Consider the following 16,777-nt stretch of genomic DNA (forward strand, 5'->3'; position numbering starts at 1 on the left):
TAGAAATTATCACTTATGCTTTTTGTTATTTTTATGATACCGGAAACTAAGTTGAAACTATATCTTATTGCTTTAAACTTAGGCATGTTTCTAAGAAGAAAATTATTTTGCCTAGGTTCACTAATTATTTCTAATGCTGGAATTTCTAATTCTGTCTTGCAATTTTTCTAATTCTGTCTTGCAATTGAGCTCAAAATAAAGAAATCTGAGTATAATTTCTGAGTGGTATTGATACATTCTCCATTTTTAAAAGGTATCAGAAAGGATTGAAGACAACATAGACCGGTTGAGTGTAAGCGTATCTCTGTGGGACGACATACTGAAAATCAGAGATGAAATGGATGAATGGTGTAATAAATGCATTTCTCAACTGAATGAAGGCATCGGCAACTTCAGTAATAGTCAGAGAATGGAGGTCATCCTGAAAGAGTTTCAGGTGCTTACCTGTAAATCACTGATAAAAATGTCAATATGTTCTGGGCCAAATTATGAGCTGGTAGCAGCCACATATATAAGGCCATGCTGTTGTAGATCACTATGTCTTCTGTTCAGTCAGTGGTATCACTCACCTAGTGGGCTAGCTAACAGAACTGCAGACTTTTTTCGAAGTTGGCTGCTTCTAACAGAAACAAGAACGATATACCTCCTACTAAAGCTAAGCCTCATAATTATTTTAGCTCTAGCAATACATGATAATGTGATCTTATAAGAACAAAATTTTCAAAAAGTGTAGCACTGGACCAAACCCTGTTCCAATAGAAATGGTCAGTAATTTTTGACAACTTCAGCTGAGGCAAAAAATGAGTAGCTTTTAAAAATCTTGTCTTAGAAGTGGAATTCTCCAGACAGTACAATAAAAAGGCACAGTGGACTGAAGGACAAATTTTAATGCTGAGTTACAACAATTTCACTCACCTTATGTCTTTCCTCTCTGGATAGTGTTAAATTATTTTAGAAATGTAGCCAGTGCTCAGGAAGCATTTTGTCACCATTAGCTCAAAATATACAGTAGATCAACCATAGAATGAATCCTATTCTACTTAATTTGAAAAAAATAATACCCTTAAAAAGATGCATAGTGAACATATGCAAGCAATACAATGGAATATGAAATGTGCTAAATCAGTGTTTTGCAGAGGATAAAGTAAATTTAATATCTTTCTTTTTACTAGAGCAGTGAGATCATCTAAATTAATCAGTATTAAAACTGATGTGGGATAAGACCAGCCAGTGCCTGAACTGCAGGCATGCCTGATTCAGAGGAGGGCCAGAACAGCAGAGGGCATGAGGACTGTGCATTTGTTTGCAGTCACAGAATGCATGGTTCTGCATACTTTTTTTATCTTTTTGCAAAGGCAAGAGGAAAGACAGTTTACTGGTGCAAGGGTGTTGCCATTTCAGCAGTCAGAAATAGATGAGCATGGACAGGAGTATTCAGTCCCTTTTATGTGGGCCAGAGCAGTTGTTTGTTTCTCTGTCATGTCAGCCCATGTTATATCCCTCTAGTTGCAAAACGACCCCTGAGAATTCTTCTGATCCTGAACTTCTGCCATTGCAGGGCAGAAGTTAAATGCAGTAATTTTATCCTTAAATCAGTGATCTCTTTGAATTTTCTAGAAAAGGAAGTCTGAGTAATAGAATAGACACTAGCACCAATTATTTGACTAATACTTAAAAATTACAAAATAACAAATTAGGATTTTCTCTTTCATGTTGCTATTATTTCTTTAGTAAATAAAATATTTCTTTATAACTTAGATCTATATGTCCAGAATAAATGCAAGGTCCTAATATGTCAGTGCATAGCAGCATTTCTATTTTAATTCTCTTTTGAGCAGAAAATCTAGTTCTCTGTCTCATTTTTTCCAAGGGCTCACTTCCCCGTAATAAAAACCAGAAAGCACATGTATTACATTGCATTCCATCAAGTGGAACCTGACAACCACAGTAGTTTTTTCCAGTCAAATAAACAATGACATTCTCGTTTTTATTCAGCCACTTTTAAGAAACTAAAGCTGTTAGAGCATTTTAAATGCTAAAATGTGTATGGTGGTTTTAATGGAGGGGGAAAAAAAATCTCTGAACTCAATCTGCTAAAGAACAGGAGATGGGAGATTTTTAGAGAAGAAAACTAGTAGAACTACTGTGTTTGCCTTTAATTGCTAAGCTTCATTTACATTTTCTTTCTTTTTTCCATTTGGCGGAGCATCCATCTGAAGCTCTAAAGCCTTTTTGTTCCTTAGTATGAAATTTTGACCACATTTGTTTTACAGTCTGACGTCAAGGACAAAGAACTGAAGCTGGAGCAGCTTAGTTCTAAAATTTCAGATCTCAAAGAACTGACCCATAGTCAAGAGCCTCCTGCAGACCTTCAGGTAAACGAAACACATTGTTCATCACAGTCAGAGTTCAAATGACTAAGAAGAAACAATTTGTCTCTCCTGTACTGCCTTTGTCCTTCAAGATGGTGTATATGGCACTATTGTGTATCCTGGTTATTGTTTATTCATATTTCTTTAGTCACTGTTGCTTCTTCTAAACAAGGATATTATAAAGTAAATGGAGATTAGAGTTGTAGAAGGTTTTTTTAATTAAGTCTAAATACTGTAAATAGTTTACAAGGTAGCTGATCGGGTGTGATTCCGGTATTCTCGACATTGGACAGAATCATGAGTGCTATCATACATGAGTGCTTACAGAGTTTGCCTCTTTGAAAGGATTATAATGTAGTAGGTAGTGGAACAGAAGTGGAATAGAAGTATTCTTTAGCAGATTGGAATTAGTGCCCTGAACCAACTGTTACTAGAAAGGAATAAAACAGGAACTTTGAAGATGAACTGTTGAACTGTTATGACTGGCTGGATCCTTACTTTTTAAGTTTTGGGGCACATGAAAATATGATTTTTTGGATGTTTGATTTCAAATGGAAATTGGTTATGTGAGATTATCAAATTCTGATATATCAGGAGTTTTAAAAACTGACTTGTGGGATTTCCACAAGCAGAGAAGTATCTCGATAGATACTTTTTCCAAAAACATTCATCATATTTTAGCTGAACTTAATCTAACACTCAGACCTTTTCCAGATTATGCTATGACTGCAATCATAAACCTAAATTAGCAATCCACATATTTTAGGAAATCATAGCACAAAGTACAAGCCAAGAACCTGATAATAAAAAGATGTGCAAATGCCTATATTCTCCCTAAATTATTTCCTTTACATGAGAGGTTCAGAAACTTCAGGTTTAATCATACATTTTATCATAAACTTGACATCGATCCACTTGTAGAACAAAACTTAGAATATATTATTTTGCAATATATAGGTATTAACCAACACACACCTATTTCCAACTACTGAATGTGATAAATACAAAAAAATTCATCGTAGTTACAGTAAATAACTATAGTTGATATATAAATGTAAAATGTAAATTTAAAAACAGAGCTCCCAAATAAAACACAAATCTCCAAGTTACTTCACATTCAAATGCTGAATATAATTGAATAAATTACAGTATGATCAGGTCACATCCTGAGAACATAAAAGAGGATTAATTCCTTAACAGAAGTCTTAGCAATTGCTCATTTATAGATATTATCCTACTATGAGTGATTTGATCTGCTTTTCATTAGTAAAATGTACACAGCAAACATCTATTATAGTTACACATTTTGCCATATTTAAACAGATTAAGGGACAATATTCTAACATTTGTTGTGTTGTCTTCAATTTTAATCAGCCTTACATACAAATTCTGTAAGCCTCAACACTCTTAGGTGTTACCAATTGATCTTTCTTTTTATAGAGTTAGTTGCATTTAGGTCATGTGGTATATATGAGGCATGTTGTAAAAGAAACAGATTAGCTCTTTATTTCTCAGAGGTGGATAATAACACATCAGTTTGCAATCTGGCTTTTTGGAAGTTAGTATCCCTTCTTTGAATTTCCACAGAGCTAAGATTTTATCCTGAATGGCTGCCATTTTCTATTCATGTAAATATTTATAGTTAGGGATGTGAAGAGAGCAAATGATTATTGTGTTTCACTTTCCTGCCTTCCATTTTTTCCATAAACTTTTAATTCTCTTGTTACCATAAGAAATGTTTCATTTTAGCAGTTTAATAAATCACATTTTGCTTTTAGTTCATAGAATCAGATTTGAGGCAAAAGTTGGAACATGCCAAAGAAATGTCAGAGACAGCAGAAGAAACACTAAAAGATTTCAGTACTCAGAAGATGCAGTTACAGAAGCTTATCAATCAGATGACAGAGTGGTTGACAACAGTGGAAGAGATATTGTTAAGCTGTGCACGTAACCTGAACCCTGATGCTCTAAATAAAGTGAAGGTCAGTTCTGAGGAAGACAAATATACTGTTTATACAGTGATCTCTGTTTTTTATCAGAGTTTTTTGCTAGTCAGGTGTAACAAAAAATAATTATTATACTTCGTGTTAATTTTCATGTGAGATATATGAGAAAATGATAAGAAAATATATACTGGCTAGCTGCTAGAATACTAGCAAACAGTAGTCGTATTCTTGAAGTTCCACCAGTGACCAAAATTTCTAATCTATCAACTTCATACTGAATTACACACATTTTAGAAAATTTTCATGAACAGTATGATCTTTATTGTGACAAGAACCCATTTTATTACATTGAACTCCTCAGTTATTACTCCAGCAGGTTTACATGTCCATTCACCCTTTGCAATTTTTGTGAATTTATAACTCACAAAAGAAAAAAGACTCTGGGCTGAACTCAGTTTAACACAAGCTTCTACCTCAGACGTTCTCATCAGTCCTCACATGTAACAATTATTTTGTCTCCGTCGTAGCGCTCTCTTGATTGCATACGATTATGCACCTCTTAATGTAACAAGCCATGTGGAAATTTTTTTATCATGGACAATACATTAATGCTGATATGCTGGCCAATTCAAATTGAATTTGGGGATAAATGTTCTTCTCTAGACAGACAAAAGCTCCCTTTCATTCAGAAGTCCCAGCACACCCCAACAGCCTAGTGCATCTCATGTGTCCTTTCAGACTGCACTGAAAATAAATAAGGCTATTCATTATGTCTTGAAAATTGTTACTTTTAAAATAGAGTATAAAAGCATGAAAAAATATCGTATTTCCTATTTCTGTTCTGGCTCTTTAGTTTCACGGCTCCATCTCATTTGGAAAATCCAAGAAACGTGATCAAGTACCTCTTTCCTTGACTGTGTCTAGGGCTTGCAATAGACCATAGGAGTAAGGAGCATATGGGAGGAGCAGAAATGCTTGAAGAAAAGAGATGATTCCCTTGTTTCTTTAGAAATGTAATGTTTGTTGTAAATTCATTCGCAGGAGACGCAAAGAGACCTTCAGCTTCAGCAGAGCAGCATTGACTCAGCCCGGGAGAACCTCAACAGCCTGTGTCGCAAGTACCATTCTGTGGAGCTGGAGGCTCTTGGTGGCACTGTCAGTTCATTAATAAAGAAGTATGAAGCTGTGAATCAGCTCTGTTCCAGGACACAGGCCAGCATGCAGGAGTCCCTGGAAAAACACTTCCTCAGTGAGTCTTCAGGCTTGTTACTATGAGCCGTTAGCCCACAGCCATGAATCATTCCGCCAAAGAACAGCCTGCCAGTGTTTCCAGTGATGTCACTTGCAGTTACAACTTTATTTTTGCATTTGTCTTTCAGAAAGCCCTGTTCATTTCATATCTGCTGCAAAACAATATATTTTACAAAAACAAAATTCATCTTTAAACATTTAACACTCATGAAAGGCAAGCTCAGTTCTACCTTTCTTCAACTCATCTGTTACTGCCCCACATTCTCATAGATTCACCCTTCTTCGTATAAGTATTGCATACATACACTTTATGTATTTGCCATTCAGAGAGGGATTTAACGAAATGGAGGTGTTTATAATGTCGACATCTGAGCTACTTCCTGGGCTCAGTGGGTAGTTGGTGGAGAGAAGTATGCATTTATTTAATCTTAAAGGAGATATTTATCAAACGTTAAATGTGGCTAGATAAATCACAGCCTGAAATGCATGTCTTTTCCCATTAACTAGAAAGGGGGACGTAATGTGACTGCTTAAATTTAGATATTTACACTGGAGACATCTAACATATTATGAAATTAGTCCCACCCTCCAAGGTCATTGAAGGAAGTGAGACTCATCCCTTTAGCATTTGCAGACTTTTCCTGAAGGGTAAATGAAGTGTGGAAGACAGATGTACATTATTGTCAATGGTGCTGCTTCTTAAAAGGATATTCTCTTCTCTGTACTTTTTTATTAAATAAGATTGTATGCAAGAATTCCAAGAATGGTTTTCTGGTGTGAAGACTGCAGTAAAAGAATCTTCTGACAGATCTGGAGATAGCAAAGTCATAGAGGCAAAGCTACATGATTTGCAGGTATAGTTAACAAATCGAAAAATGGTAATTAGGTGTTTTAACTATATGTTTCTAGTTATAACTCTGAACTAATTTATAGGTATGAATGTGTTTATCACTATTTTTTCAAAAAGATAAATAAGCATGGTTCAACACAGCAATGTGTACTGTAGAGGAAGTACAGAGAAAGCAATATGTTCACCATTCAGAAGATCAAACTTTAATTTCTGGAAAGTATACGCATAACTAAACATATTGTTTCTGGTATTTAATCTTTTTTTTTTTCTCCTTCTTTATCTTCTCTTCCTTCTCCCAGTCTCTCTTACACTATTCTGTCCTTTAGATTAACGCTTATGTCAAAGCTTATCTGAGTTGATATCTGGGAGACAGAGCACAAACAGATCAGATACTGGTCCATCTATTGCAAACTTGTGCCTTTGGACCAGATAAGAACACTGAACTCCGTGAATCTTAAGACCATTTAATAAAATTGTATTTGAAAGATCTGCCTTGAATTTGTCCCTTACTTAGACATGACTATCACCCTCTTGGGGGAATTTGGCCACTTACAGAAGGAATCTGCTTATCTTTAGCTATGACATCTTGCATGTTGAAACTGTATTCTTGCGTCACACAGATTGTGCTGGATTCTGTTAGTGAGGGACAGAACAAATTAGAAGCTGCCTGTAAGGAAGGAGAAAATTTGTGTGCTTGCTTACCCAAACCAGTTGTGAGCCATATCCAGGAGCAAATAGAAAAGTCTACCCAGAGCTTCCAGGAATTCCTCAACCAGTGTCTGAAAGATCAGCAGGCCCTAGAAACTTGTGCCTCAGACCTGGGAAGGTAAGTAATTTTAGTAGTCTCAGATAGGCTGAATGAAATGTTCAGGCTGTGGAAATTCAAGAAACGATTTGAAATGATTTCCAGTTATTTACTGTAATCTGCTTGCTTTCTCCTTTGGAAACATTTAACAGAAAACAGAGGTTTCCACTAAAAAAGCAACAGGTCTTTCTCCAAGGGTATTGCTTTGCTTAAAGTATGGAAGATCGGGATCACATATGTGGAAGATCTGTGTAGCTCATGTGATCCCCAGTCAGCAGCTGGGTTCACAGTAATTTTAAAAGTAATTTCTGAGAAGAAAAAGGTGTGCTGAGTTTTCATGTTCTATCCTAGGCTTTGAAGATAGTGTGCATGAAGATAGTTTTAAAGCATGTTGTCTGTGCTGTCCCATTCTAGATGGACAGACTTCCTAAGGAGCTAGTCGAAAAACACTCTTGAATTATTATTTTGGGCTGGCATTTGGGGGGTTCAAATGTTTTTAGGCATAATTATACTCAAACTGTTTCTAATTGAAAGGAAAGTTTTTTTAGCAGTAATGGATAAAACAGAAAGATGAGATGGAAATTTTTGATGTGCCTTCATGTAAGGAAAAGGTTTGCAAACATCAGAACTTAAAGCCAGAGCCTGTTTTGCTAAGTTTCACTTCAGACTCCAGTTTTGTTCTGTTAGAGAAATTGAGAGCACAACACTTCAAGCGCTCATAAAAATTTTGTATGTGTCAATATTGAATAAAAGCCCGGTTCTACCCATTTTTGTTTGTTTTTTTAACCTTAGCCTAAATCATTAGAAGCATTTTGCAAGTTCTTTCATTTGTTCTGTATTTATTGAATATACTAATAAATAAAAGTACTACCACTTTAAATTTTGGAGGCTTCTATCCTACTGTAGTTCCCATGATATTGCTGAACATTTTTAGAGAGTTGCTGAATATTTTTAGATTAGTAGTCAGTGTGGAATTATGTTTCGTGTACAACTCTCATTCACTAGGCATTAAGCTGATACCTAGCTTTATTTTCTTGTTCTTGTGGATATCCAAAGTACTGGGTGAACTTCTTACTAGCTTTACTTCACCTGAGAAATATTTTTAAGGAAATACTTATCTGTTCTGTAGCTTTGAGGATCAGCACAAGAAACTCAGCCTGTGGATACATGAAATGGAAGAAAGAATAAGCACAGAAGCATTAGGAGAGAACAAACAGCTTATTCCTGAGAAGAAAAATGAGGTGCAGAAAGTGGAAAAGTTCCTGGAAGAGTTATTGACTTCAAGGTAGTATGAAACATATTTCCTAAAAAAACCCCACTTTTTTCTCTTAGAAAGCAACAATGAAACTAAACTGTTTGGGTGGAAAGGGTTTGTGAAAGATGTTGGGACATATTCTGTGAAGGGAGGCTGAACGCAGATACTTCTAGTTTAAGGAGATTTGAATTTGAAGCCACATCCAATTTCTCATTTCTCATTAAGAAAAGCTTATATTACTTCATTGATAAATGAAGCCTGAAAAGTCTATCATCTGTAATAAAAAGCAATGCTAAAAATGGCACTTATTCTTTTTTTTCCCTTTTTGTTTTCCCTTTCTGTCCCATGATATTTGGATCTAATGGGGTTAGCAGGATCCACTCTCATGTAAAGCTGACTATATATAAAGAGCCCAAATAACAGCTACATTGGCTCTGTGGAATCTTTCTAGAATTCAAACTTAGCCAATGGAAGATGAAGTAATCGCCTTTTTTAGAACACTGTGGTTTTTCAAATTCTTTTTTTATTATTAGGTTGGTAAAGATACAACAAAAATAGTACTCAGTTGTTCAAGCCTCACAGCCTGCTAAAAGAAAACACCCAATCCCTACCTATCCCCTTGAGACTAATGCAACACAGTTTGGTCTGGTAATCTGGAGGTAACAGGAAGGGTGGTCCAGTGGTTTGAGATTAACTGAGACTGTATGAAACCAGAGTTTTAATCCCTTTTAATGAGCCTTGTACTGGACCCCAGACTCAGTGTTTAATCCCAGACAAATGGTCTGACCTTTCCATCATGCTTCCTACCTGTCAAAGACTATAAACTTTACTCAGAAGTTTTGACAGGTGCAAAAAGGTAGCAGTTCATACAGACCTAAAAAATCTGACAGGCCGAAAGAAAATGAAATTAACTTTTAATTTTAATGTGCAACATTAAGATTTTAGTGTGATCATTTTGAGCACCCGAATGTAGAAGTGGTACGGCGCATAAGGAAAGATATTAATCAATGCATACTGCTTTATTTCCCTTCAGTCTCTCGCAGCTAACTTTTCCGATAGCTATGGACTCTGTCGCTGATGGAGTAGGTGATTATGTCAGCAGCATTCAAAGCTTCTAATAGTTGCTATAACAATATTATATGCCTTCTGAAACTGATTTTCCGTCCCTATTTTTTTCTCTCAGAGAATCTTTTGAAAAACTCTCCCAAATGGCACAGGCTTTAAATGAAGGAGGACAAGGTGCAGGACAAGTGCGCTTGGCCTCTCAGCATCTCACCAGTTACCAAAACATGGTCAAAACTGTCAAGGAGAAGCTGCGAACATGTCAGGTTGCGCTCCAGGAGCATCTTGCTTTGGAGGAGGCACTGCAGAGCATGTGGTCATGGGTGAAAGAGGTTCAAGATAAACTAGCATCGTTAAAGAGCACTGTTGGTAGCAAAGCCACACTAGAGAGACGACTGACACAAATTCAGGTAAAGAACTATAGAACTAAAGAAAGATACTGCATCGTAAGTAGTATTGGATGAGGATCACATCAAAGGAAAATGAATAGTTTTATATTTCTTTCTTTCCATGGTTATGAAGGACAGGATTAGAATTTAAAGTGATCTTGAGAAATTAGGAGATACAGTATGAGAAATAGTATGATATGGTATTTAAGGGTGGGGGGCTAGTGCAAGGTATTACACTTACTGAGGAATAATCAATTATGAAAATATGGATCCAGGTCCAAAAATCTTTCTGGTGGCGGGGAAGCCCTGAAATAGTTCACACAGAGAGGCTGTAACGTATCTGTCATAGCAGGTCTTTGAGAATGGGTTAGATAAAAATCTATTAGGAAAGACAGCAGTGTAGGTGATCCCATCGTGGGCTCTCTTGAGATTTCCTCTCGCTGCCTGGAGCTGTTCTTCTGTGCAGAGCTTGACCTTTCCGTTATCTGCTGCAATGTGGGCAATATTTTAGGATGACCAATGCAATAAAATACTTGTATGGCTGTGGGAATAACTGTTGCATCACTAGCACATAGCAAGGGACAGGCACTTGTAAGAAAGGGTGTCTAGGAATTCATACTGGATGGTTTTCAAGTGGTAAATGCGATCAGAGAAAATGGTGTCCCCTGTTGAAAGAAGTACACTTTTCACCTGTCATCGGTTTGCATGTGATTTTTTTTTTTTTTTTGCCTCACAGGAGATCCTCTTACTCAAAGGTGATGGTGAAGTTAAGCTGAACATGGCCATTGGCAAAGCAGAACAAGCACTTAGAAACAGCAATGAGGAAGGACAAAAGGTGATACAAAACCAGCTACAAGTGCTGAAGGATGTATGGAATGACGTCATCAACACCTCAGTGAACTGGCAGAGGTAAAACTCCCTGGAAAACACATGTCAGACCCTGCCATCTCTGCTTACAAGGAGTGGTACTTTGTAGCTCGTGAGTCCATTCCTTTGTTACTGATATCCGAGGGGAAAGTTGCGTCATCGAATCCAAATATTTATCTGAAAAAATACATCCCTCTGTAGAAAAGACAATGAGTTTACTCGATAGATGAATCAAATTTCATATGAAATGGTCATTTAAAAATAAATAGAAATCATACAAATTCATACTAATAAAAATCTAGAAAGGGCTTCCTGAGTTACTGAACCTGTACTGGGGCAGGACCAAGAACATCTGACATATATTTATCTAACTTTTCCTTAGAAAACTGCAGAGAAGATGATTTCTCAACTGTGTGTTTTGTTATGTTTTTAATTAAAATATCTACTCTGTATCATCTTTCTTGCAAATTGAGCTGATTTCTTCTTGTTCTAACCTCTGTGGAAATGGGAAGTTATTCCTATTGCCTATAGGAGAATTTTTTTGCATATTTGAAGGTCTCAGTCTCTGTTCTAGACAAATAGAAATCTTAATTCTTTCAGTCTTCCTCAAAACTAATAGTTTCTGGACCTCTTTCATCCTTCTTTTTCTTTCAATAAATTGCAGACTATGTTTAGTTTGTCTACATTTTTCTGAAAAGAGAATACCCAAAAGTTTGTTGACCTCTGAACTCTATTTCAGACCTTGCAGATTCTGAATGGAGTATCAGTACTTTGCATTTCCTTCATACAACACTCCTCTTAGTACATTCCGGAAAGAATTTTTCCTTTCCTTCCAACAGTATCATATTGTTATTTTTGTTCAATTTGTTATCCACTACAGTCTAGAAATCCTTTTCAACAGTACTAAGCCTGGACAGTTTTCCCAATTGTCTATTTGTATATTTGATTTCGCCTTCCTAAGTAAAGTACTTTTTTTTCATCATCAAATACCATCTTTTAAAATTTCTTTTAAGAGCATATGATGTTTAAATCCTGTCCTCCAAACTGGCTGCAGCCTCTCCCTGGTTGCTCTCATCTATGGGTTTTACACGTATTCTCTGTTCCATCATCTTCCATCATTACTGGATAGAAGGAGGCTCTTGGTGAACTTCTGCATGATCATACTTCCTTAGTTTGTTAGTGAAAACAAAATTTTCTGTGCCTCAGAAAACTATCATAGGTCTGTTTTAGATGATCTGAGCACTATAGTGTCTGAGCCTCAAATATCTGCTGTTAGTGGTAGGAGACATGATGTAGGTAAATTGGAGTTCTTAGGTGAACTCTACCACCTGCTTACTTGGATTTAATCAGTGCTGCCACTTTTTCACTTTATCACAAAATTGTAATAGAATTATATGTGGAAAATTATGGTGGGTAGGCTTTAAGTTTTCACTCAGTCTTTACCCAATTTGTGTCATAAAATATTATTTAGAGTGGGTGGTCATTACATTTTGGATGAAATCCTTACAGCACTGTTATCTACCATTAACTCCAGTGGAATTAGAATTACATTCCTGAACACAAGTCCCAGAGAGATCTGGAGATCTAATTGAAGGAGGGATAGATAGCAGAAGAGTGTATTTCTTAAAAATTTTAGATGTGGCAATATACAATTGGTTTGTTCTTTCAGAATTGCCAGAATATCTTTTCTTTTTCAATAATTGTGTAGGCTGCTGTACATTTTATTACTGAGAATTTATTACATGAAGAGCTCCAGTAATGTTCTGTATTTTATTTTGCTGGACAGACACTGAAGTGTGCTTTTCATTAGGCTGAGACAGACAGTTCTGGTATAAGCTGTACTGGGGAAACAGTTGTATTGGGTTATATGTAGTAGTCCAAAGAACAGAGGAAGTCTAGAATGGCTTGGATTTAAGCTGACATAGAAAATTAAAGCAAGATGGAGGAAAAACCTATTCTAAACATATCATACATAGCTACAGAGAATATGTCAATTAAGGTACAAGCATGCTTTGCTTTGCTTTTTTAGACCTTTCAAAACTTCTCACCCGTACTGTGTATTTGTTTTTTAATGTAAGCTGTCTAGAGTCTGTGATTAGCCAGTGGAATGACTATTTGGAAAGGAAGAACCAGCTGGAGCAGTGGTTAGATAAACTGGATCACAAAGCAGAACATCCTATAGAACCACAGATTGGCCTGAAGGAGAAGTTTGCTCAGCTGGACCACTTCCAAGCTATTGTTTCTGAGATAGAGGATCACTCTGTTGATTTACATCAACTCACTGAAAAAGCTGTGGAACTGTATGAAAAAACTGAGGATGATTCTTTTGGAGAAGCAGCTCAAGAAGAACTAAAAACACACTTTAATGATATCACAGCTGTGGCCAAGGTAAGATAAAGGCAAAGAGTGCTATTTCAAATGAGTAAAACACTTAGACATCAACCTGTACAGAAGGCTAAAACTCTGATTTTCATAATTTATAGTGACTAGAATGCTTGTGTTTGAATAGTCTTGCTTTTTCTCACAGTGCTTATGATGGAGTCTAACAAAAAAAAGCTGAATGTAGTTTATTAAAATTCACTGGAATGTAAAGAAAGGTATTTTCCTTGAGAATTTGAATTATTGGTATGTTTATGATTTTTGAAAAGTGAAGGGCATGTATTTTATTCCTAATTTCATATATACAATAGTACTTCTGAGATTCTTCAAGATTTATTTTCATTTGATTCTTTTTTATTTATTCCTAGCACTTTTTTTTACTTAGAAAGGGAAGACTAAAATGCCTCACTGAGCAGGAAACAAATGTCAGAGAGAGAAACCTTTTATCGGAAGACATAAGCTCATAAATTGTGATGTGCAAAGCCGTTAAGCACTACATATATCGTACTGATGTTCTGTTCAGTTTCTAAGGAAAGATACAAGTTAGTCCACAGAGACCTTCTGCCAGTCAGATCATGACAATGACACTAGCTCTGAGTTACAATCTCCATCATCTCAGCTAATGGGAAAGTTTGCATCAGCAATAGGGGCCACACAAAAAAAGGCTAATATCACTGTGAAATTGGAGTAAACACTGTGTATATAGTACATTGTCAGAAACCCAGGCATCTGATGTAACTGTGATTTAGGTAGTCATGTATTGACAATAGTGCTGATGACCTATAGGTAATTACACTGTATAAAAAAGAAATCTACACTGAAAAATTAGTAGATCTAACAAACTATTTAATAGAAAAATGTCAAATTTAGGACATATTAATTCAATTCTTCAGTAAAAATCCATTTTTTTCTTTCTAAAAAGGATGAGGAGAGTCATTATGTGGAATCTTGCTGTTTGTTTGGGAGGATTTTTTGTTTTTATTTTTGGGATGAGTAATACTATTATTGCAATTGTTTTATTGCTTTAATCATAGACCATAGATATTAGAGCTATCTAAAATACATCTAATCTATAATAACCGTCTATTCACACAAATTTTTATTTTTATGATGAACTTTTGCTCTCTTTTTTTCCTGGAAATGTAAGCTGTGAATCTGATTTTTAGAGATTAGTGCAGCTTCATCCTGGTATAACATCTGCTTGATTAAGTAGAGTTAAAGCTGGAGCAATGCAAAGGTAACTGATTCACTCAGCACAATGCTTTTAAAACTTACACACGAAAAGAACATCATAAACAAGCATGATGATGTTCTCCTAAAATTGATATGTAACAATAAATTTAATTTCTTAAGTGGTTTTCTTCGTCCCCAAAAAATCAGTCAATAGAAATCTTAAGGTGGGTATTAAAAATAGGTGCTCTTACCTTTGTGTGAGCCCTGGGCAGGCATCAGTAAGTAATCAACTGGCCCAGAGTCTCTCAGCTGGGGTGACAGTCTGGGAAAGCTGGGGATGGGTCTCAGCACCCATGATATTGCATGGAACACGTCGTATGTAAACAGGAAATTGAGATCTCAAACAGAGTTTGAAGCATTCTTCCCAAGGGATGCCTAAGCAGATGGCAAATGTCTTTAAATCTATCAAAAGTAGGATGTCATCTAGGGAACTGGTGGAACCACTTGATGAGCAAAAATAAAAGATGCACTCAGGGATGATAAGGCTGTACTGGAGAAGCTCAAGGAATTTGTATTGTTCCTCTCCACTGAAAATGAGGAGTAGATTCCCACACCTCACATTTTCTTTGCAGCAGGAACTAGATCAAAGGAACTAGATCAGTTTGAGGTAAATATACAGGAAATCTTAGACCCAGCAGATTAAGTTAGATGTTACTAAAGTCACCAACAGTAGATGGCATTCATCTGAGGGCTCTGGAGGAATGCTCAAACTGCAATTGCTGAAGAGCTGGTCAAGGAGGCCACTGCACCAGGGGACTGTCAGGCAGCCCCTATAATCCCCATCTACAAAAAGGCCTCAAAGGAAGTCCTGTGGGGAACCGCAGACTCATGAGTCTGACTACCATCCCTGGGAAGGTGATAATCTATAATAAAAAATAATATCATCGGTTGTATTGGATAAATACGAACTGCTGAGAAAGTCAGTACAGCTTCTGGAAAGGAAAACCTTACCAAACTAATCTGCTGGAGTTCTGTGAGGATGTTTGATGGGCACATGCATAAAGGAGATAAAGTGGACATAATATACTTGAATTTTCAGACAGCCTTTGATAAGATTCCACACAAAGGGCTATTAAACTAAGTCATCACAGGTTTGAAAGAAAGGTCCCTTAATGGACTAAAAGTTGATTGAAGTATAGGAAGCAAAGGCTTAATGGTCACTTTTCAGAATGGAAGAGTCAATAACAGGGTCTTGCAGGAAACAGTGTGGGAATTAGTTTTGTTCAACGTCTTTGTTAATGACTGGGAGAAGGGGGAGCAGGGTGAAATCTTACAGAGGATAAAAAGCTCTCTTGGGTGGTCCAGTCACAAGGACTCCCAAAGGACTGTCAGAAAACTGAGTGAGGAGGCAAAGAGGTAGTAGATGAACTTCAGTATAGATAAGTGTAAGGTAATACCTGTAAGGGTAAATAATCTAAAGCATTATTACATGATTCTGAATTCAGAACTTGCAGTTAAAACCTAGGAGATAGAGTCACTTGGAAGTTTTCTGAAATTAACAGCTCAGTGTGAAACGGGTATCAATAAATGCTAGGTCTCACCCAGAATAGTGAGAATAAAGAAGGCATAATTTTTCTGCTCTATATGTCTTGGTGTATTTTGCTACTATATATCTTTGTGTGCCTGCATCTTGAGGTTAGGGTGCATCTCAAAAGGGACATATAAAAGGTACAGAGAAGGGCAACTAAAATGGTCAAGGGGATTAAACTGTTATGAAGAAAGACCAAAAGGGTGAGAGTGTTCAGTCTGAAGTGGCGAAAGCTGAGAGGGAAATGCAGTCAGTGCTTACAAAATCATAAGGGTGGTTGCTAAGGGGAATGCAGAAATGTTAGTCACCAAAACCCACAGTACCAGAGGGCGTTCAGTAAAACTAATAGAAGATTAGTTAAAAAAAAAAAAAAGAAGAAGAAGAAGAAGAAAAGAAAACAAAAGGGTACTCTTTTATGCAGTGAAAAGCAAACTTCTATAATCTATTGCTGTATGTTATTATTGGCAAGTTCAAAAAGGGTTTGAACAAAGTCACTAACAGATCTATGAGCACATACTGAAAGGAATAGGCAGGCATGAACTTTCTGACATTCCTAATCTAATAATTGCAGATGCTAAGGAGTTGTAGTGGAAATGGGCCACAGACTGGCCAGGTTCACATGTTCTTCCTAAACAGCGCCGGGGAGAAGACTTGGCTGGATGAACCAAGTCAGACCAAGTAGGGCACGCCGTATGGCCTTAGCAGATGGGGCATGTAACTCTACCTTGCCCAAGAAAGAGGGCATGTTGCTCCTCCTCTGGCTAGTCTGAGCTGTATGCTGTGTTTCTAGCACCTCCCTGCTGACCTCTGTTCCCCTGGAGGTTGAGACTAGGATTTGAT

At 36.7% G+C, this 16,777-nt stretch overlaps 1 protein-coding gene across 8 annotated transcripts in view; it reads left to right on the forward strand.

Annotated features, from left to right (window-relative positions):
• SYNE1 (spectrin repeat containing nuclear envelope protein 1) overlaps positions 1-16,777 on the forward strand; it is a 324,712-nt gene that overhangs the window by 142,500 nt on the left and 165,435 nt on the right. For all 8 annotated transcript variants that reach the window (XM_068938684.1, XM_068938685.1, XM_068938687.1 and 5 more), the window contains 10 exons: positions 254-436; positions 2,274-2,375; positions 4,151-4,354; positions 5,360-5,567; positions 6,311-6,423; positions 7,040-7,245; positions 8,354-8,509; positions 9,663-9,951; positions 10,667-10,839; positions 12,876-13,185. In XM_068938684.1, the coding sequence (XP_068794785.1) occupies positions 254-436; positions 2,274-2,375; positions 4,151-4,354; positions 5,360-5,567; positions 6,311-6,423; positions 7,040-7,245; positions 8,354-8,509; positions 9,663-9,951; positions 10,667-10,839; positions 12,876-13,185 (1,944 nt within the window). The remainder of the gene's footprint in view (positions 1-253; positions 437-2,273; positions 2,376-4,150; positions 4,355-5,359; positions 5,568-6,310; positions 6,424-7,039; positions 7,246-8,353; positions 8,510-9,662; positions 9,952-10,666; positions 10,840-12,875; positions 13,186-16,777) is intronic.

This window comes from Struthio camelus, chromosome 3 (assembly GCF_040807025.1).
Source record: "Struthio camelus isolate bStrCam1 chromosome 3, bStrCam1.hap1, whole genome shotgun sequence".
NCBI lineage: Eukaryota > Metazoa > Chordata > Aves > Struthioniformes > Struthionidae > Struthio > Struthio camelus.